This window comes from Orbicella faveolata, unplaced genomic scaffold (assembly GCF_042242905.1).
Source record: "Orbicella faveolata isolate gen_17 unplaced genomic scaffold, um_ofav_v1 contig_46, whole genome shotgun sequence".
NCBI lineage: Eukaryota > Metazoa > Cnidaria > Anthozoa > Scleractinia > Merulinidae > Orbicella > Orbicella faveolata.
This window is the reverse complement of record NW_028301576.1, coordinates 21271125-21293106: the sequence shown is the minus strand read 5'-3', so window position 1 is coordinate 21293106 and position 21982 is coordinate 21271125. Positions and strand designations below refer to the sequence as shown.

At 38.7% G+C, this 21982-nt stretch overlaps 1 protein-coding gene, 1 long non-coding RNA gene and 1 pseudogene across 2 annotated transcripts in view; all 3 read right to left on the bottom strand.

The window, feature by feature from the left end:
- LOC149098852 (kinesin-II 95 kDa subunit-like) overlaps nucleotides 1-9529 on the bottom strand; it is a 29600-nt gene extending 20071 nt beyond the window's left edge. The window contains exons 1-8 of the mRNA XM_089277025.1: nucleotides 9291-9529; nucleotides 7472-7557; nucleotides 6448-6552; nucleotides 5335-5405; nucleotides 4291-4344; nucleotides 2899-3023; nucleotides 2276-2359; nucleotides 266-345 (exon numbers count right to left, since the gene is read on the bottom strand). Of these exons, the coding sequence (XP_089133151.1) occupies nucleotides 266-345; nucleotides 2276-2359; nucleotides 2899-3023; nucleotides 4291-4344; nucleotides 5335-5405; nucleotides 6448-6552; nucleotides 7472-7557; nucleotides 9291-9293 (608 nt within the window). The 5' untranslated portion in view covers nucleotides 9294-9529. The remainder of the gene's footprint in view (nucleotides 1-265; nucleotides 346-2275; nucleotides 2360-2898; nucleotides 3024-4290; nucleotides 4345-5334; nucleotides 5406-6447; nucleotides 6553-7471; nucleotides 7558-9290) is intronic.
- Nucleotides 1-21982, bottom strand: part of LOC149098842 (uncharacterized) — a 176026-nt gene that overhangs the window by 49093 nt on the left and 104951 nt on the right. The gene's annotated exons all lie outside the window — the stretch shown is intronic.
- LOC149098851 (uncharacterized) lies at nucleotides 9497-14150 on the bottom strand (annotated as a pseudogene).

Genomic DNA, 21982 nt, shown 5'->3' with positions numbered 1-21982 from the left:
AAAATCCTAGCCAACACTATCTGGGGGACTGCCCCATTTCACGCCTTTCATATGTGGAAATTGCAAGTAACTAATAACTTACACTCATAGAATCAGCCTACACAAAGGTTGAAATGCAGTCCTTAGACTGTAGAGGATTTCTGAGACATTTTTGATCCCTGACACTCAACATTGTCCGGGGGGTGGGGGTGAAGGAGAAGAGAGTAGTGGGGCAGGATTGGTCAGAATTGTAAGCTGAGTTATAACATGGTGTAACAACACTTACCCCACTGCTCGGTTCTGATTGCCAACATTCATGACATGTTCAATCTCTTTTACACTTTTACAAACAAAGGACTGAAGATCCTACAAGAAGCACAATACAAATAATAACATTTTTAAGTGTTTGTTCATTTATTTATTAATTTGTTTATTTATTTCTAAATTTTGCATCCATTTATAAAAAGTAAGAAATAAACTTGTCTATTTGTTGTCCTCTTGATAAAGTGGAATGGAGTTTTCTTTGAGATGCATTGTGCACTGTGATTCAATGTATTATTTTGTTCCCACATTCATCAAGTCACTTCACCTAAGACATTACAGAACTTAACAACATTGTTACATCACTGTCACGCTTCACCTACACGTATGTCTACAGTGAAACCTGTATTAAGCAGACACCCATGGGACTCTCACTAGTGTCCACTTAATACAGGGTGTCCGCTCTAAGCAGGTTCTTATATATTGTGCAATAATAGTTAATTATTAACCCTTTTGTAACTCAGTGTAACACGTACAGTGTAAGACCAAAGACTGCTCATAGCGCAATGTCCAGTCAGTCAATGCATCAATCTGGAATAATCACTTAGCTTTAAAATGACATGGCTGAACAATGTTAAAGGAGTCTCAACTGAACCTTTGGAGGTAAAATATGCCCTTGAAGTGTCCGCTTATTTGAGATTTTGTGCAACAAAATGGTTTAATATTGGTGTCCACATCCGCTTAACAGGGGTGTCCCCTGAATGTAGGTTTATTTTACAATAAATGTGGGAAGAAAATTTTGGGACTCAAGCTGGTGTCCGCTTAATAGAGGGTGTCCACTTAATATGGGGTCCGCTTACCACAGGTTTCACTGTATTCCAAATGCTGTCATACACATGGTATTAACTGAACATCTCAGGTTTAAATTGATTCCTTAATTGTTAATGTTACTCAATTAGGTCAGTTAAAAAGGTGATTAAAAGTATGCTTACAGTATATATTCAAACCCTGTAGTCAAGTGCCCAGTATGGCCCTTATCACTGGTTTCCATAGCACAGCAGTGAGTATTTCTGCTCTCAACCAGATCAGGGCTGTCATTAAGTTTTGAGTCACCTGTCGCCTTGATCTTCACACTCATAACAAACTTGTTGCTTTGTGGGTGAATTGTATCAACAAGAGTCAATTTCACCCGTAACATCAAGGGCCTATCAAACAAACTGAGTCGTAACCGGTGTTGCGGGTTATGGCCCTTAATGACAGCCCTGTGGATGGGATGCTACAGTCGAACCTCCCGTAAGCGACCATCAAAAATGTCAAGCCTAGGTGGTCACGTATGAGAGGAGGTTGCTTACGAGAGCTCAGACCATTTTTTTAATGGGTCAAAATTTTTTCTCATTAGAATATGGTAACTGCCGAAACTTAACCGATGCGTCAATGCCGATGCAATGTTTAATTCATGTAAAAGTCAATTTCTAGAAAAAGATCCTGTTCTTCCCATTGAGAAATTCCTGTTTCTTGTACCAGCCAGGAATACGATAATGTTACACCTTATTATCCATCTTTCGAGCTCCATTATCTGTCAAGTGGTCACTTACGGGTGGTTAAAAACAAAGGAAAGTTTCGAACTTTTAGCTATAAAAGTGGTCTCAGTCACTCACGAGAGGTGGTCGCTTACAAGAGGTTTGAAATATAGTGATTTGACTTGGGACACTTTTGGTATTTTGGAAAACTGGTCACTAAGGAGAGGTAGTCACAACTAGAGGTTCGACTGTAGTTTAATACATACACCCCCCTCCCCTCCCCCTCTCCTTCCAGCATGACATTTTGTTGTTACCATTTGCACGTATATATACACCTGGGTGGTGACAGGCACTGTGAGAGTAATATTATTCTAATGCCAAAGAACACAACACAATGTCCCTGGCCAGGGCTGACAAACCCGAGCCACTTCATCTTGAGGCCATCAAATCTATTAAGGAAGGAACAGTAACATTTATTTAGCTAATGGCATTAACAACAATTACTTATTAATTACCTTGACATAAACACCAGTGTCTGGTCTTTCCTTAAGTTCCAGTCTTTTACTCTCATCTTTTGACAGTAAGTCTCTGATATCCTCCTGAAAATGCCAAAAATCATTGTACATTGTACATTGTACACTTTGTTACTACGTTAGAGTTCATTATAAGAAAAGTGAAAGAGGAAGAAGAAACTTATTAATATAAAACGCATGTATTGTTTTCAAAAGTAGGGTAAAGGAAAGGTGCCAAGCCTAGTTGAAACCCTAAGGATTCTAGTAGGAGGTGTAGGGCTGTATTACACTACAAATTATGATTTTTTAGTTCTTGGATTGTGAAGGATCTTGGACAGAACCCTACAGACAAAAAGAGGATCTTGCATAGGATCTTACATGGGATTGCACAGGAGGATCTCAACATACATGTACTAGTTATCTTATCAGGATCCTGGAAAAAAAGTTTCCTCTGGGGAGACATTTCAGAAGGATCAACAAGGCACATGTAATATTTAAGTTAGTTAGTCACACAATTAATTTGCAGCATCAGTTAGCATGTCAGCTGGTCAGATTTTTTACCTTACACACAATTCTCTTTTACAATGTATCTGGAACAGCTACAAGAGAGCTGAAGTATAGTGTACCTGATAAATTTCAAGATAAGAAGCTCTGACTAAATATTGCTGATTCTCTGTCCTGGCTATGTGTGTAAAGATATGTTCAAAGGAATTGGGGATGACTCCTCTTAAAACAGGGTCTGTCCGTACACCTGTGAAGCAGCAAGAATAAAGAAACTAAAATTGCAATTTTAATCACTGATAAGTTACCTGATGTCAATTTTGTTTTTAAGGCAGAGTGTTTGACAACAAATTAGCGGAACTGGCTTTATATGTATGATTGTGAATCACACATAACCGCCTAGTGCTTTTTGCCTGCTTGGACTGCGGTCCTATGATGGTAACCCAAAAATGTGCAGTTATAAAATTGTGTAAAATAAGTACAGTGTAAGTCACACAGATGCACAATACATCGTCCATTTTCAGCTTTAATCTTCTACTTGACATACCAGTGATTGAAGGTAAAACTGTGTTTCACTTATTGAGATTTTGTTTGCTTTTTCACATGGCAGAGAATGACCGTTCAAATCTAGTAAAATATCCACAACCTGGAGGGAAGACTTGAGTGTCTTGCTTGTTTACCATGGCTTACCGCGCCTTTCAGTAACATGCGGACTTAAAAATTCAAAGCTCAATCGACAAAACAAAATGCATTTTTTGCTGCTGTCAATCAAATGTTCAGCAGCTCCTCCCAGCTGCCAATTACTACCGAACATGTGGTAATCAAATCAGACAATGAAACAGTGCTCAGCAGTAGTCGGAAGCTGGGAGGAGCCGCCGAACATTTGAAAGGCGGAGTATTAGCCAACCAAAAACAGCTGTTATTATTTAGTTGTTAGCGGTTTAACATGAAATGAGGCAAAAAGGTAAATTCTGCTAAAGTATTGACCTTGTTTGTTTGCCTTTTTAGACAGAAGAATATTTGACCATGCACAAACTTGACTGTAATAAGAGCTATTGCTATACAATGTACCTCCCAACTCAAATACATGTACGTTTTCCGATTGGAGGAGAATGTGTCACCTGTCATGGGTCAAAACTCACTAACTCCCTAGGGAAACAACAACTTGAACTTTGGACTCACACGTGATCAGGTCGTGCTCCTTGAAACCGCAACAAATTTGTGAGCCAGCCCACCTCAAGCAAACATCTCTCTTTGCAGCTTTTTTTTTTTTTTCAATTTTTGAGTTGGGAGGTACATGTATAACAAATCACTTAATGACTGGTCCCACAGGAAACAGTGAGTTTTGTTTCCCTCTCGACCTCAAAGTTCATTGAGGGGTCTCAGGGAAACACAACTTACTGTTTCCCTTGGGGGCAGTCATTAAGTGCTTATTGTACACATTTATTTTTATTAACAATGCTTTATATAATTATTGGCAATACACTGTATGTACAAATTATTCTAACTGACATTACCTTCCATGGTAAATGTTTTCCCTGTTCCTGTTTGTCCATAAGCAAATATTGTACCTAGCAGAAAATATACTGTACATTTAAATTCACAAAGTAACTTATTTATAATAAAAAAGTCAAGTCTTGTTCCATTCATATACAGTGTAATTATGTACTCCAAGAAAAATTAAAGGCCTGGAGGGAAAAATGTACTTCACCTTTTTACACACTTAGTCTCCTCTCATAAGGGGACAGTCCCTCCGGAATTAGAATAAGTGTTTGTTAATAGAGCTATCTGCTTACGAGAACAAGAAGGAAAGTGGACCATGAAGAACGCTGCCACAACGTGACACTAAAAAATTTCACATCAGACTCTGACATGTTTTAATTTCAATTGTAGGGACAGCTTGCTTTGCCGCCAACAAATGGAGATTTGACAAAACCGATCCCCACTACTGTTCTGTTGAGCACTGTCAAAGGTCTTACTTACATGTAAGTTGATTTATTGCAAATTAGAGACAAACTTCATTGCCAAGAGTCAAATATTCATGGGTTGTCTGCTTATGAGATGGCGTTACACTAAAGAAAAATCCAATTTACATTTTCAAAATTTTATTCGCATCCGCTTACGAGAATGTGTAAATTACAGAGTTTGACTAGGAGGTAAAATCGGGAATTGATAAAAAGTGTCTGAAAGTACAGCTGACAGCTTACGAGAGTGGCCGTTAGTGGAGCTTTAGTTGACTGTACAATATTAGTCTTACAATTAAGTGGGGCTATATTTCCGCCTAGAAGCTCGAAACCAAGCAATCAAACATTTTTCCTCTACCCATTTCACTGCAAACCAAGGCCATCACAAGTTAGTTTAGAGTCCATGTAATTTAACATAGATTGAATTAAACAATAGAAAGAAAACCAAACAATGCTCACCTGGAAAAAAGTGTGACCAAGCCACTCAAAGTATTAATTGTTTGTAATAAAAGCAGTGTGATTTTTTTTTTCTTTTTTAATGAATTAATTTATTGTTGCCACTGGTTATACATAATCAAAATAAAGCAAAAAACCTACCATTATACCCTTCAAGAACAGAATCCACCAACTGTCTAAACGTCTCATCATAGAGATCAATCTGTTTTGAGCTAAATAAATATCACAAGCACAGCAACGTTAAAATGCAGATGCCAGCTGGTAAATTATGGCAGTTTTTAGCAAACTTTTATAATAACCTATTCAATGGACAATTTCACCTAAACCATTCATGTATACACATAATCAAGACAAAATCATAAAATAAATAAATAAATATACATTTATATAGCGCCATTTTCCACTAATTGTCCATGGCGCTTTACAATACTTTAAAATTGAAATCCTAAGTTTAAAATCCTAAAATTAAAATCCTAATCCTTTAAAAAATCTAAAATCCTAAATCCTAAAAGGTAAAATCCTAAGAGTAACATTTTTAAGCTACAGAAAAGTTGCCTCCACTGTTAATATTAATAATTAATTTGGTAGGGTAATTTGTGGTGACACTCAATACATTTCTTCTTATCTGAGTGCACACATTTGACTGTTTACATGGCATGACATGGCAATAAATTAAAGTTATTTGTTCAGTGAGGATGGGCAGCAACAATTAATGATCAAAGTCCTTTATTAAGGAGTTCTTTTTATTGGTATTGAGCTGCTGGAGGGCTGGGCTTTGCAGTGCAGAACCAATAAGTTATTTTCAGGAATCATACTTGAACAATGTATGCACAAAAATATGCCTGCCCAGCAATGAGATCACATCCTTTCATTGTCAGAGTAGTATCTTAGTATCAAGCTATTCAATCTTGCGCTAAATGACATCAAATTAGGGTAGACTTCTCCCATCACCTCCTCTCAACCCTTAATCATAATAGACCTAGTGCCCTTAGAAGTCGGACCACAAGTCAGCACAGGATGCACTTCTTTGCTGCCTTAAATTGGGTTACACTGTACATGTATGTATGAATGAGATGATTGATTGATTGTTTACATATTGTATTTACCCATGTTTAAAAATCATTTACCATATGATTTGTGACAAAAATAGGATAACTATTCTGGACGGAAACTGAAGAAACCCTATGGGCTTTTACATGTACAAGGCAGTCCCCCTATTTAATACACATAACTTTTAATCAATGACTAACTCACTTCCAGTCATAAACTGAATCATAAGTGAAAATGCGTGGCACTTCTTCTTTCTTAGCTGGGTTGGTGATTTCTATTGTCCCTTTTTTAACATTCATCTCAATTATCCTTAAAGCATAAAAAGAATAACATCACAATTTAGACATGTTAGAATCAATAAGTTAGTCAAACACGTACAGCTGTAGCAGTCTGAAAACATCATAATGTGTAGTTACAGTGTAACTGCAGGAATTTGTAAGTTAATATACATGTACATGTAATATAAACTATAATTGTAAATGCAGTTTTGAGACAACACTACCCCATTCTACATGTATTGGCAGCTAGTTGAGAGAAAATATATGAATTCATATATTGGTCAGAGTGGCGTAGCGACAGAACCGAATACAAAAATAGTAATATTTTCTCCTAGCACCCATTATAATGAAGTAATTCCCTTTCAAAATCATATTTAGTTTGTATCACAAGACTATTTAACGATTCTTTGAGAATACTAAATGAAAACAAATTTTAAAATTCTACTACGCAAAAAGAATTGTCATGGATGCTGGCATACATGTACATGTACAATGATGTTTTCTGTTTGTCAGCAAGTTACTTGAAAATGCATTTCAATTTTTAAGCCGTAAATTCCATTCAGAAACTAAAGAAATTCATTCAGAAATTTAAATCCTGAATCTCTTCCCTCTTTTCCTGCAAAATCCTGAATCCTGGCCTTCAAATAAGCCAGATCCCAGATTGCCAAAAACCTATTGGGACCCTCTAATTTATCTTACGTTGCTGGCTTGTTCACAGTCTCCAGCAACATAGAAATTTAAGAACCTGCCTATCTCAATTTACTAGATTGAAACTAGCAAATTGAGATACATGTAGGTTTTTAAGTTTATATGTTGCTGGAGACTGTGAATAAGCTGGCAATGCAAAATAAATTAGAGGGTCCCAACAGGATTTTCAGAATCAGGGATTTGGCTTATTGGAAGACCTCTTAAATTACCTGCAAATTTATCACAGCTTAGAGCAGTCCTACCTTTGATGCCCTTGGGCTATTTCCTTTTCATTCATTGGACGGCATCTTACAACCACCTTCACAGACTCGCCTGGTTTCTTGCTAGACTGAAGTCAACATGACAAACGTCAACTAGTTTCAGTAGTGTAGTTAACTGAGCATATACCTAATATGTATATGTCTTGCTTTTGAATTCTGCAGAAGTTTTTTTTAATTTTCAGACCAAGAGTATTTACAGTAACAACAAATGTTAGAAGGGTGTTACATTTATAAATACCTGAAAAATCAACTAAAGACAAAAGATACATGTAAATGAAGAATAATTGCCAAGAGCACTAAAAGAATTGAAGGATTTCATGCAAAAAGGGCATATATCGCTTTTGGGGGTGATTTTCATTTTTTGTAGGATCGAGCCAATTTTTGGCAGATTGACTTGTTTTGACATGAAAAGCATTGTTGCATAATTGTTTTTGTTGATTTGCGTTTCGTTTTTCAGAAATAATGTAATACTATGCAAAAAAAACTCAGTTTTCCAAGCGACATCTTTTGGAGCGAATCCTTCGAAGGTGGATTTCGACGCAAGGTAGCAGTTACTTTAAGCAGTTTCAACAGCACAGTTTTTTTTTTAAATACAATGTTTTGATTTTTGAAAGAAGTAGGGAAATAGACTGGGAAAAAAAATTGCCCGACCTCGTATTGAACAGGTGTCACAACAAAACAAACTTGAATCCGGCCCATTCAGCGCCTTATTTGCTTGCGCTAACGAAGCAACAGCAAGACATTAGCGTTATTATATGAATAATAAAACTTGTATTGCTTTGAACAACTAGCGACAAATGCCACATTTTGGTGAATTTGTCGTTTAGCGAAACAAAAGGTCTCTTTTGTTTTTTGTTCAACAAAAGATCTCCAAAAGATGCCCTTGAAAAACTGAGTTTTTTACCATACTTAAAATTACAAATAGCCCTTTGAGAATGCTGGAAATAGCATTTCTGAACCTCTAGGTAACAAAATTTTCTGGAGGAGCATGCCCCCAGACCCCCCTAGCAGCTCACATCTTCAGTGCTCAATTCTGTGCCCTTAATTATGCGTGCTAATTAATGGCTTCCTTCGCGATGTTTCCTGCAGTTTTCACAACTTATGAAAAGCGCTACAGACATTTTCGCTCAAAAGAAGTTCTCAAAAGACATTTTTAGTTCCTAAATTTGTTATAGATACGATTAATTAGTAATTGGACCTTGTGTTGTACAATTCAGGGAGTAATCGTGCTTGTGATTTCAAATCAGCCTCGTGCTTCACTTGCACAATTACTTCCTGAATTGCACTCCATTCGGTCCAATTACTATTACTAATCAATGTACCATAGCAACATAACACACGTAGCCTTAAGCTTTACAGGTATATGTACATGTATGTTCAATGAGCCTAAGCCTGTAACTAAAACTTCAACTGAAAAATAGATCACATTGATGTTGAAAGTAGAAAAAGGTTTTGTTGGAGTTAGTTTTTCTGATATCAAATTTATCATGCCTTTCGGTATTAATTATAGAAATGATAATAACGTTAGACATGTAGTTGAGATTATTAGCACTAGCACCTAGCACTAAAAAACAGCATATTTGAATTTCAACTGTCACTGACACAAAATGAAGGGTCATCTTTGAAAGGTCTCACTCCATTTCGGAAAAAACAAAAAAAACAAAAAAAACAAAAAAAAAAAACAATACAAAGCAGCAAAACGAATCAAGAAAATGATAAAATGACAATCAGCTCAATTTAAAATTTATAGACAAATACGTATATGCCCTCCATTATCAACAGTTTACGTTTCGTAACTCACCATGGCGACTAAACTCAGCTAGACTCAAGCCCTCAGCACCGCCTTGTTCTCAAAACGTAGAGTCTAAACGTCAAGTTTAGCGTCAAGTAGATGATTTTTTTTCGCTTTTGAACATATCAATGTTAACATTGAGGTAGGAAGACACTTCTTTTCTATTCCGTTTGGGAATCCATTTGACGAACCAAGCCGGCCGCCATTTTTTCCCCTCATATAGTTTCTAGTCTTTCTCGTCCGAAACCATAACTATACCCATTCTCCCACGGATAATAGCGTCCAAACGGAGTACCATGGCAGTTACGTCCTCTATCAGGAGCCCATTGGTGATGGGCTCCTGATCTTGTAAGTTTCTGTTCGTTCTGTGGGATGAACTAAAGTTTTGACAGTTAATTCTTGTTTTCAGTGCTTTTTACAGGCTTCCTCTGGAAATAACCTTATTTTGCACCAAACCCAGTGGACAAATTATCTAGTGTCACCAGGAGCCATAATCGGGGACGGAGACCGTAAGCGCGCGCCATTTCTAGTATTGGGGTTGTCCCCATGATATGGGACAATAATTCTATTTTTAGAACAAATTGCGCCATCGCCTGCGCACACGCGCGTACATGCTGCGAGGATTTTTGCGGGTGTCGCGCGGGGGGAATGGCGTCCGAAATTCCCGAATTTTTTTCATGTTTTTGGCCCACAACTTAACGCGTTTACGTCTGTTGGAATTTTGCTTAAGTGTCTTCGTCGTAAGCTGCTCCAGTTTGAGTGAAGTAAGACAGTGTCGAATTTAGGTACGTTCCGCTTTAAGCTTAGACATATATAGCTGACCAAGTTGTGTTCCGACGGATGCTTCTTTTACATGAGCTATACATTACTCCATTTTAAATTTCACATATGTTGAAGATTAACAGCTTTTCCATTACACAGCAAAAAACTAGCTGGATATATTTAGATATAGCAGAGCTTTAGGACTTCATAGTTTCCTAGCTCCTCTTGCCACACGCTTGCGAGGAATTTGCCAGTCTATCGCGACCGAAAAGTAAAACAAAATAACTGCTAGTTTGTCTATCAACTTTATTGGTCACAAAATTACAATATAATTAAAAGAAGAAAAAGGACCAATAGGAATTGCGCGAACGGGAAAATAAAGTTACCCATGCGAGGCGCAACCCTAGAAGCTAGTAAGAATGGTGATAGAAAATCTTAAATTTGATAAAAATTACAATAAAATCTAATAATTACTTATTGTTAAAAATTATAGTTAAATCTAATTAATTACAATAGTTTAAAACAAGATGCGGATAATATTAGTCACAGAAAATTAAGAGCGGTGGCAAGGGCAGTTACGGAAGAGGAACCAGGAGCAGGGCATGTCGATATCATAGGTAGTGTCCAGTAAAGTAAAATAAGTGGCGTGCAAAAAATATTTGAATAAACTTGGGCTAGAAAATTTGTCCTGAGGGGCGAGATTACAGATAGTGTTCCAGGGTTTTACAATTCTATTGAAAAAAGAAGCTTGAAAAGTTGCGGTTTTACAGTAAGCAGGTTTTAGTACGAGGGTGGGGTTCTTAGAGCGGGACCGGCCATGTGTGGTAAAAGTAACATATCGTTCAATTTTTAGGTCAGTATATCCAGAAATACAGTTATAGAGAAATAAAAGATCTCTCAGTTCCCTGTCATATGTTAGTGGTAACAAGCGAAGAGTCAGCAATCGTTGTTTGTAGGACATCTCGCCGATTCTAGTTCTTAGTATCCAGCGAGTGGCGCGCCTCTGCATTCTTTCTAAGATTGTTCTCAAATTTACACTAGCAGGAGACCAAACTTCCGTGGCATAAGTAAGCTGTGACTTCACGAGAGATAGATAAAGTGTCCGCCTTACTTTGATGTCGGTCATAAGTGGGCAAGTTCTCTTTAAGAGTCCCAGCATTCTATTAGCCTTGAGTACAATACGCGTTACATGCGAGTCCCAGGTTAGATTTTTAGTAATAGTTACCCCGAGGTCTTTTTCTTCCTGAACGCGTTGTATGTTTACCTCGCCAAGGTGATATTCATGATTTACAGGTGTTTTCTTTCGCGTAATTGTTAGCGCTTTGCATTTGGAGGCGTTGGACTTCATATTTGATTCGTGGCTCCAGGTGTTTAAACTTGTCAGATCCTGCTGGAGAATAGCACAGTCCTTCACTGACAAAATAGTGCGGTGCAGCTTGGTATCATCAGCATACAGGGCGGTGCTGGTTTGCTCATGGATGACATCAGGGAGGTCATTGATAAATATTACAAAGAGGAGTGGGCCGACAAGACTACCCTGGGGTACACCGGAAGTGACCGGTAGACGCTCAGAGGCGGTGCCGTCAATCACAACTCTCTGCGATCTGTCCTTTAGGTAGTCAGAAAACCAATCTAACAGTTGACCTGTGACACCGTACCATTTCAGCTTTTCAATAAGAATGACGTGATCAACTGTGTCGAAGGCCTTGGCAAAATCAAGGTACAAAATATCCGTCTGTTAATTTTTGTCGAGTGCCTCCCCAATTGAATGGAGTACGGATAAGAGTTGCGAAGAACATGAACGGGAACGCATGAATCCGTGTTGTAAGGATGTAATAGATTGCGAGACATGGGAATAAAGTCTATTACAAACGCAGCGTTCCATAACTTTACTCACAATTCGTAAAAGTGAGATTGGTCTGTAATTTTCAGCTGGCTCTAAAAGATCTTTTTTATGAACCGGAGTAACATCAGCTGACTTCCATTCTGATGGGAACCGCCCAGTACGCAGAGAATGGTTGAATAGGGAACAAAGACTTGGCGCGATCTGCTCATTGCACTCTTTAAGAATACGCGCAGGAATTCCATCGGGGCCAGTGGCTTTTGACGGATCCAAAATAAACGAGCAATCTCTCACCTCGTTGATCATGAAAGATGGTGTGATCTCAGAAAGTTCCGTATTTATTCTCATGGGATACATTTGCAAACTGCGTGCTTTGTCCTGCTTGGATGATGTAAACACATAGCAGAAATAAGCATTGAAAAGCTCAGCCTTTTCGGCTGCAGTTTTTGCTGATTTCTCGTCAAAGGTGATCTCAGTATTCGAGCCCGGTCGATGATGTAGGATAGCTTTGTGATAGTTCCAGAATAGTTTAGGGTTTTCCTTTAAAGAGCCTTCAATTTTAAGGAGATAGTCGCGATCTTTTTGTCGAACAAGTTTCTTGATTTCATTGCTTAAAGATCTAAGCTTTAGCTTCCGTTCCACGGTTTTGTTTTCACGATATTTCCTCAGGGCACGGTACTTTCTGCGTAATGCAGACTTAACTTCCCTGTCTATTCAAGGAGGAGAGTTGGTGTCTCCAATGGTCTTCATTGGGACGCATTCAGCAACTGCTGCTAGAAATAAATCTTTCCACCGAGACCAATAGATGTCAACATCGTCGGAGTGCGACATGTCAGAAGGTAGCAGCTGTAGGCGACTTCGCAGATCGTCAAAATCTGCCCTTTTGTAGTCGTGCGTTTTACGGCGCACACGCTTTGATCGCTTGAATTTCAGTCGGATAAAAAAGTCCACCAAATAATGGTCAGAGGGAAATTCATTTTGCAAAGGAGAAGTTGTAGAAACATGGTCTATGACTTCGGAGAAGTTACATAGAAGCATATCAAGTTTGTTTCCAGCAATATGCGTTGGACTTTTGATAAACTGACGAAGAAAATTATCCTCCATAAGGTCAGAAAAAGCTTCCTGAAGTGAAGTGAAAGACTTTATTTAATGAGGGTGACCCGTGACAGTAACTTAAGTTACTGATAAACTTGGGGCCCTCAGCTTAAAATAATTAGAATGCTAAAAATATATTATTTACAATAAAATGCTAAAATACGATATTATTTACAATAAAATACTTAATTAAGTTACTATTAAAAATGGTTACAAATAATAAACTGGACTTACAATTTCAAACATACTACGAATAATAAGAGTTAAAAAATTCCATTAGTTTTCTGAGAGTTAAGAATAGTTCCTCTTCCGCCGTTCCGCCTAAGCTAGTTGAGGTAGACTCGTCCAGTGACCATTTAATTGATGGAAGATTGAAATCGCCAACTAAGACCATACAGACCATTTCGGAATTTTGTTGAAGAGAGTGGTTCAGCAGATTTAGATCGTCAGGACCAGGATCTGGATGATAAAATGTGTAAAGGATAACTGGTTTAGAGCTATCCTTAAACAGCTCAACGGCTACAAGTTCGATTTGTTCTCTCTCTAAGTCAAAGCGGCGGTTAGACCGGATGTCAATTTTAACAGCAATCAGCACTCCACCTCCGGTCTTTCCTGTTCTATCCTTACGATAGATGTTATACCCAGTAAGTATTTCAGATGATAGCACTGTGTCGTTGAGCCATGTCTCGCAAATGGACACAACATCGTACGAGCGGCGGTAAACCAACTGTTGTAAAATAGTTAATTTGCATATTTTGCACGAAGGATTACCATCAAGCGGGACGAAGGTTTTGACACTTCTTGCGTTTAAATAAAGGACGCTCAAACCGGCGCTGGTTTGACAGTTGAGCTTTCTTGGAGGTCCTGGGTCAGGACAAATGTCGCCACTGATGGTTATGCAGCTAAGTTGGAATGATGAGGTGGAGTTTGGATAGCGACTGATCCTGGCACTAAAATATTTCTTGACTTTCATTCGGATGAAATCAACTTTGCACGGTAGTGAGCTGTTGTAGGTTGAAATTCGCCTCTGGGATCCATATGTGAACATATTGGAAACCCCGGGAGTGTTAGGAATGCGAATATAAATCTGCCAGTCAAGAGTCCACAAGTTGAACAGCAAGAATACGAGAATTATTTCGGAGCGCATGGAGCCGTGACTGCCCGCCATATTCTTCATCTAATGCAGCAGCACGAGACCCCGAGGAAAGAGTCTTCTACAATTATTTACCCAAGTTGATCAAATCGAAACATAATCCTAAAAAATAAAGTGGGCGAACACTACGACTGACCGACCTAGAATCGCCTGAATTGTAAGCAACGCTTGATGTTTCATCAAGGCCCAATAACTTTACGTCCGTAGAAACTGCTCAGTTTCATTCGTGTAAAAGTTCAGTAAATTCTCTGTCGCCGATGAACGAGAGCGCCCGCCGATGCTTGTTTTGTGCAGTCAGTAAACATGACAAATTGTACTTCCGCTGCACTTTCGTGTGAAAGCGTACATCGAACTTAGACAATAACTGTATAGTTTTTGAATATGGTTAAGATTGATAAATGTTGGAGAACATATTAAAAGCTAAGCTGAAAATATGCGAATAAAGCAGAAATAATCAGCAAAGTTACGATGACGCTTTCTTTAATCAACTTCGAATAACGATTTCGATTTTGTTGATCGAGTTATCAAAACTCCTTGTCTATTTTCATTTTCGCAGTGTAAAACTTCACTACGATTATGTTGAAGAAACACGCATGATGTTAGTAGCCTTTTTTGCGTTCGTGAAATTTGTTGCAGCATCTCAGCACAAAAGATAACGAAAGAAATCTTTGTCAAGATTTGTTGACAATTGAAAACACCGACTCGGACTTGAAAGTGCACGAGCTGCACTATGCAAATGAGCTAATTGTACGCGTCAGAGTTTCCTTTCAAAAACTTTTGCAAACTCACCAAACAAGCAGAAACAATAAGAAACCATCAAAACAGCTTTTGGTTATGATTAACCATTGTCTGAGAAACTCACAAATTAACTCGATACCAGAGTAGAGAGTTTTCCGTTAGCTCAGAGCGTAAAACTACATATAAGCACCCTGGTTTGTATTCGGTGCCTCGTTCTCTGCCATCGCTGAGAAAAATACGCAAGACTATCTCTCAAGGTCTCTCAACTCTCACCATTTGATCAGGCAACGTGACAACATCCACGTGAGAGCCCCCGACATGTGCGTGGATCCGCGCGGATATGACGTCAGGATGGCGCAATTTGTTCTAAAAATAGAAAAATTGCCCCAGATCATAGGTGCGCGCGGATCCCAAGACTTACGGTCTCCGTCCTCGATTATGGCTCCTGGTGTCACTTGACAGATGTTAAAATGTTCCGATTTTTGGCTGATTGCAACAATCACCAGTCAGTTTGGATTTGCATGTGTTTGAGTAAAACTAAGCCATGGAAATCACATGATTATCGTCACGCCATCGTTTTTGAAAAGCTCCTTTTTCAAATGTTTTCTGTTCACACGGAAACAAAAGGCCGACGTTTTCAAATTCCTCCGGTTTGAAGAGCAGTTTCAAAAAGCTCCGTTTGTGTGATGATTTAGTGAGGACGGTAGGCCTAACCGTAGAAATAAAGTTGCATTTTCAAATATCTCCGGCGTAGTGTGGACTGGGCCCAACAGAAAAAGCCACCATGTCCGGTGAAGGACAGAACAAAATAAACAAATGGGCGTTGAATTCGCCCCAGTCAAGGAGCTACAAAATCACTGTTTATATAAAGTTAGTCCTATTTAAAATAGCAGTATATTGTAACGGAAGATTTTTCTTTTGTAAACGAACTGGAACTGGCGAACTCTGAATGACTCATCAACGAGATAATTCCCGGGGGAAGGGACCCCATGTAAAGAACACGGGGGTTCTCGTCGTACCTTTCAGGGATTAAAAAACAGTTTTGGTGCCTCTTAGTGTTCAGCCCAAGAGGTCCTCAGCAGGAGCTTTCGCAGCCCCTTTAAGGTTTTGCACCAAAAAAAGGCAGTGTCAGTTAAATTGTTGTTTTAGTTTTGGTACCTTTTAGGGGCAGAAAATATTTTAGCCAAGCGCACAACACAGGATCTTGGAACCTCTTAGGGGTTCTTTTCAAACTTTCCGACGAGCATCCTGGTCCTTTTTATATAGGAACCCGTCCTTTTCCTGAGAAATAGAGAGTTTTAGCAATGACGACGGCGATGGGGACGACGCCTTGTAAAAAATGAATTTATACTTTACCTTCGAATGTCGCAACTCTGTAAATCAGTTCAGTACGCCTATCGGTCTAAAAACTTGCTCAGGCTAAACATGCACCGACAGTGTTCAGTTCAAAAGAAGATACCAAAAATTAGCCATTGCGATTCGCGTTCTCCAAAATACATAGAACTTAGTCAGTTCATGCTGTTGTTTTGCAGAAGACGGCAAAGAAATGTACCAAGATTCAAAACACACGTGCACAGCAATTGTTCTGCTCATTAGGGAGTTTTAGCAAACCACGACGGCGACGGCGACGAGAGCGACACCAAGCAAAAGGTTTAATGAGCAGAACAATGGCTGTGCACGTGCGTTTTGAATCTTAGCTTGGTACATTTCTTTGCCGTCTTCTGCAAAACAACAGCATGAACTGACTAAGTTCTATGTATTTTGGAAAACGCGAATGGCTAAGTTTTTGGTAACTTCTTTTGAACTGAACACTGTCGGTGCATGTTTAGCCTGAGCAAGCTTTTAGACCGATAGGCGTACTGAACTGATTTACAGAGTTGTGACGTTCGAAGGTAAAATATAAATTAATTTTTTCCAAGGCGTCGTCTTCATCACCGTCGTCATTACTAAAACTCTCTATTAAACCTTTTGTTTAATGTCGTTCTCGTCGCCGTCGCCGACGTCGTGGTTTGCTAAAACTCCCTATTAATTAGTACGACGAGGGAGCTAAAGCAAATCACGACGGCAACAGGAACCACCAATCAAACTGAAGGGTTTAATAAGCAAAACAATGGCTGTGCACGTGCGTTATAAATCTTTGTACATTTCTTTTGCGTCCTCTGCAAAACAACAATGTGAAATGACTAAGTTCTGCGTATTTTGGAGAATGCGAACGACGGCAACTAATTTTCGCATTTTCATTTGGAATTGAACGCTGGCGTTGCATATTTAGCTTGAGCAAGTTCTGAGACCAAAAGGCGCACTAAACAGATCAAGACAGTTGCGAAATTCGAAGGTAAAACATAAATTCATTTTTTACTAGGCGTTGTCCTCGGGGTCGCCGTCGTCATTGCTTAAGCTCCCTAATAAGACACAAACCGGGGCACTCGCTTGCAAGGAAGAGCCGTTACACTCTTGGGTACTGGGATCTAGTAACGAACTGGACAACCAATTAACAGCAATAACTTCGACTGCTTGGTTCTAAGAGCAGTGTTTGTTTTCTCGAAAAAGTGCATAAAATTTAATCGAAATGTGATCGAAAGAGCTTTGCAACTGCGATCGCTTATGTATGACTTTTACCAGCGTCTATTGCTGGTTTTCAGTGTCAGGCAATTCAAAATAGATCAAAATAAAAATCAACACCGGTCAATATATAAAGTCCAGAATCTGGGAAGGTAAATATGCAAAGACTCTCGCCAAAATTCTGGCCACAGCAATTTTTCTTATGCGAGATATGCGGAGAAATTTTTTACCCAAATTTGTAGAGATTTGTATGGAGACGCCATGCTGGTGCCCATCCGTATGGGCACCAACATGGCGACCGGAAACCAACAGAAACATCTGTCACTGAGTTTTGCTACAAAAGCGTGAATTTATCCCTCGAGGAACTCTAAAACATTAAAATAATACTTTTTCTAAGACATGAACTGTACAGATAGCCAAGTTCCCCGAAATAAGTCACTTTTTTAACCATCATGACAGCTCTCTAGGCCGTCACTTAAATGCCGCGTCACGCAAAAGCTTAGAAATTCAAGCGTAGTGTATCACAAAACCAAAAACCCATTCGGAGCGAAATTTGTCTGAATATTAGTTTTCAGCTGCTCTTATACGTCATTTAAGTAAAATCTCAGGAAGATCAATAGTTTTGTAGTTCGAATTTTAGTGACGTCATGTGAAAACCAGCTATTGCTCAAAGATGTGAAAAGCAATTACAACGAAATACAAAGTCCTTTAAGGATAGTGCAACTAATATAGCAGTCAAATCGAAGTTTCAACATCCCCCCCCCCCCGGGTATACCCCGGGCATTTGACGCCTTTTCCTACCCGCGGGGAGAGGGGATTTGATCATCTTAGTCTTCCCGGGGGCGGGGCATTTGATCACCACTCATACCGGGTGGGTAATTTGATGCCTAGCCTCGATATCATGTCACGTGTCCCGCTGAATCCATAGGGGTTGATAAATCATGGCGGAGACAAACTTTGATGAATTCAAAGGAAAAGATTGCGGATTCGTGGCGGATTGGTTTAAAACCAAAGGCCTACGCAAGCTTCGTTCCGTATTATAATTATTAAAGAGACCTTAAAGGCGGGGATTGATGCGGAAGACGGCCTTATCACATTGGCTAAAAAGTGTTGCCTTTCCTTCAATGAAGTGAAGATTTGAGTTAGCCATCTTCAGAAAAAGAATTAAGGAAAACCGTGCAAAGTCAGTGCAGAAGGCAAAAGAAACAAGAGCAAGGAAGAAACAAAAATGATTTCAACAGAAACAAACATATTTTACACTCATATATTTTTTAAAAAGTTTAAGAAACTACGCAAATTTGAAAGTTCGCATTGACTGGCACTGACATTGCAGTAGTAGCACATAAATTAATAGTTATGTTCTACATCGACAGAGTGCTAATATGGTTACTTCAATTATACTAATGAAAGTTTATATAATTAAAGGTTTAATAATTTGACATCAAAATTTGGCAACTTTGTAATTGTTTCTCTGTTACTGATGTATCCAATATTTAACAAAATTGGCTTCAATAAAAACAGAGGTATTAAGGTGGCTCCCTATAGTTTTACGATCGCACGAGCGCTGAGGAAGTAATCTGCGCGCGCTCAAAGGAAAACGGCAGTGTTTTTCGATATTTTATTACGTCAACATGAGCACAAAAGCAAAACTGAGAGTGAATTTTCTCGCGTTTCCTTCGGTGAAATTCTGTTAAATTTGGCAGATTGGTAGAAAATATTTTATTTTAGTTGGAGCTCATTTTTCAGGGAAATCTTTAAGACCAGATTTTTTTGCAGCGGTAAAAGACATAAATTTGAAATTATCGAAAAAACTGCCTTTACAAACCCTACTATTTTCGCGTTTAAAATTCGTATTCCACTGGAAGCGATGTGATGTAAAAATTTGGAAGATTTCACCGAAGGAAATTCATGAAAATCACAAATAAAACCATAAAAACAGTAAAAAACACATTTGTTTGAACATTTAAAATTCAAGACTAAATCCCAAAATTTTAACAGAGATGATAGCAAAATACTATTTAATCATTGCTTATTATATGTAATAAGTTTGAGAGGACTCGGTGTGAAAGCGAATGCAAAAACAGCATTCAAAACATAACACTTGCGCGCGCAACGCCATAAATGATTACCCTATGGAGACACCTTAAATATACTTATTTTAAATTGAAATATTCTCTACGTCATGGTGTTTCTCTACGAGTAGAAAATTGGTCTAGTGTAATACTTACATGCAGTTGATCCACATCGACAAAACGCTACTTTTATATTAGGGGTTTATTGATAATAATTCGACATCAAAATTTGTCAGCTTTGTTATTGGTTCTCTTTGGTTATTACCTGTTACCTGTCCTCCTCGTGCCTCGTAGCATGTTAGGCCTTGGTTCTCTTTGGTGTTGTCTATTAAACCATGTTTACATACACATCATCACAAGCATAATAGAAGCTACTGAAAAGTGAAGTCCAAATGCCCGGGGAGTTCCCGTGAGGGGATGTTGAAGCTTCGATTTGACTGGTACATAATAAAAAAAATCCTAGTTTCAACTTAAGAACTTATTGTTACCAGCGTATGTTACTTGGACGGAAAAGTTCGAACTAAATTACTCTCAATTGAAAACGATCCAACGAAATCAAAAGTAATGAATGGCTAATGATTTGTATGGCGTTAAGGAGCGGCTTCGTTCCACAAGTTCTCACTTAAAACAAAATATCTAAATATTAATAGCATTATCTAGACGAGACAGTTAAAGTATACATAACAACAAGTGTTTGAACTTTCAATGACTGAGATAAATGAGCAAATAACAGGTGGTTAAATAAAGTCCTATTGGACTGAACGGACATCACAAACTCAGTCGGTCAGAACGTGAACTTATTGGCAAAATAATCCACAAGTTTAATTAGAAACTGGCAAAATGTAATAACAGAGGAAATATCTTGTAATTAAACTCTGGCAAATAAAGCGAGTGCTGTTAGCTTTTGAAAATGCAGTGTTTAACAATTATGACAAGTAATCACAAATTTAAATATTGATGACAATTATGGCAGAAATTAAAAATTGTATTGAGGTAAAGACAAAGGCTAAATACGAATAGCCGGTAAGCAAATATTAAAAACGGATTCAAACGATTACCACGCTATTTTCCAAAACTAAATACATATAACTATAATAAAAACTTGAACTTGAATGGCGATTATGAGCAAATAAAGCAAATTATCGAAAAGCTGAATATGCCTCTATAATACACAAATTTAAGTAAATGCAGCGAGGTATTAAACTGAGCAGTCTACAAATTGCTCCTGACTGTATATTGCCTTTATTCTTAATCATACAATTTTCTAGAACGTTACGTCACTAATTGTCGTCACCTTTAAAGCTTCTGTTTTATTTTCTTATTTCATATATATAAATACCGTAATAGGCGCAAAACATAGAAACTCAAGAATACAGTTATTTAGTTTAAATTACGATCAGGCAGAAATCGAAGTCCAGTTTATGAGTTCGTTCATGTTTGTCCACTGACTAAGCCATCATTCTTCCAGTTACAGCCAAGTGTCCTCGACATCCCTTGGCTGCTCACAATATAATATGCTTCCCTTCCTCTGGAGATGGGTTAAATTCTTGTTCTGTGAGTCCATGGGTAAACCGCCCTCCCTCATGAACATCAACGGTCAAGCTCTTCTGGCATATCAAGTATTCTTCATTTTCCTTGCTGAGAGTAGCAACCATTTCATCAGGCTTCGCTGCCTTTGGAGTTTGGGTCAGCTGCTTGTTCTGTGAGGCCATGGGTAATCCGTCCTCCCTCATAAACATCAACGGTCAAGCTCTTCTGGCATATCAAGTATTCTTCGTTATCCTCTCTGAGAGTAGCAACCATTTCATCAGGCTTCGCCGCCTTTGGAGTTTGGGTCAGCTGCTTGTTCTGTGAGGCCATGGGTAACCCATCCTCCCTCATAAACATCAACGGTCAAGCTCTCCTGGCATATCAAGTATTCTTCGTTTTCCTCGCTGAGAGTAGCAACCATTTCATCAGGCTTCGCTGCCTTTGGAGTTTGGGTCAGCTGCTTGTTCTGTGAGGCCATGGGTAACCCGTCCTCCGTCATAAACATCAACGGTTAAGCTCTTCTGGCAAATCGATTTTTCTTCGTTTTCCTCGCTGAGAGTAGCAACCACTCCATCAGGCTTCCCTGCCTTTGGAGTTAGGTCAGCTGCTTGTTCTTTTTAGCTTTAAGATCAAACGTAACCCGGCCGCCATCATGAGGGCGGAAGGTTGCAAGAGTCAAGGAAGACAATATTCAGTTTTTAGAAGATTTTGTATTATTGTCGAGAAATAAATCTAAAACGTAAATGGTACCACAATCTCCTACACAAAATGTGATTTCGTTGGATTAGGCAACCAAAACTGTCATGTTTTGTAGGGGGTGGGTCATGTGTTTTTCAACCTACATTTAGGGGTGGGTCAGTCAGTTTTGTGCCAAATGGAAGGGGTGGGTCATGTGTTTTCTGACCAGCATATTTCCCCACTTTGTAAATGTGACGTTCCGATTACA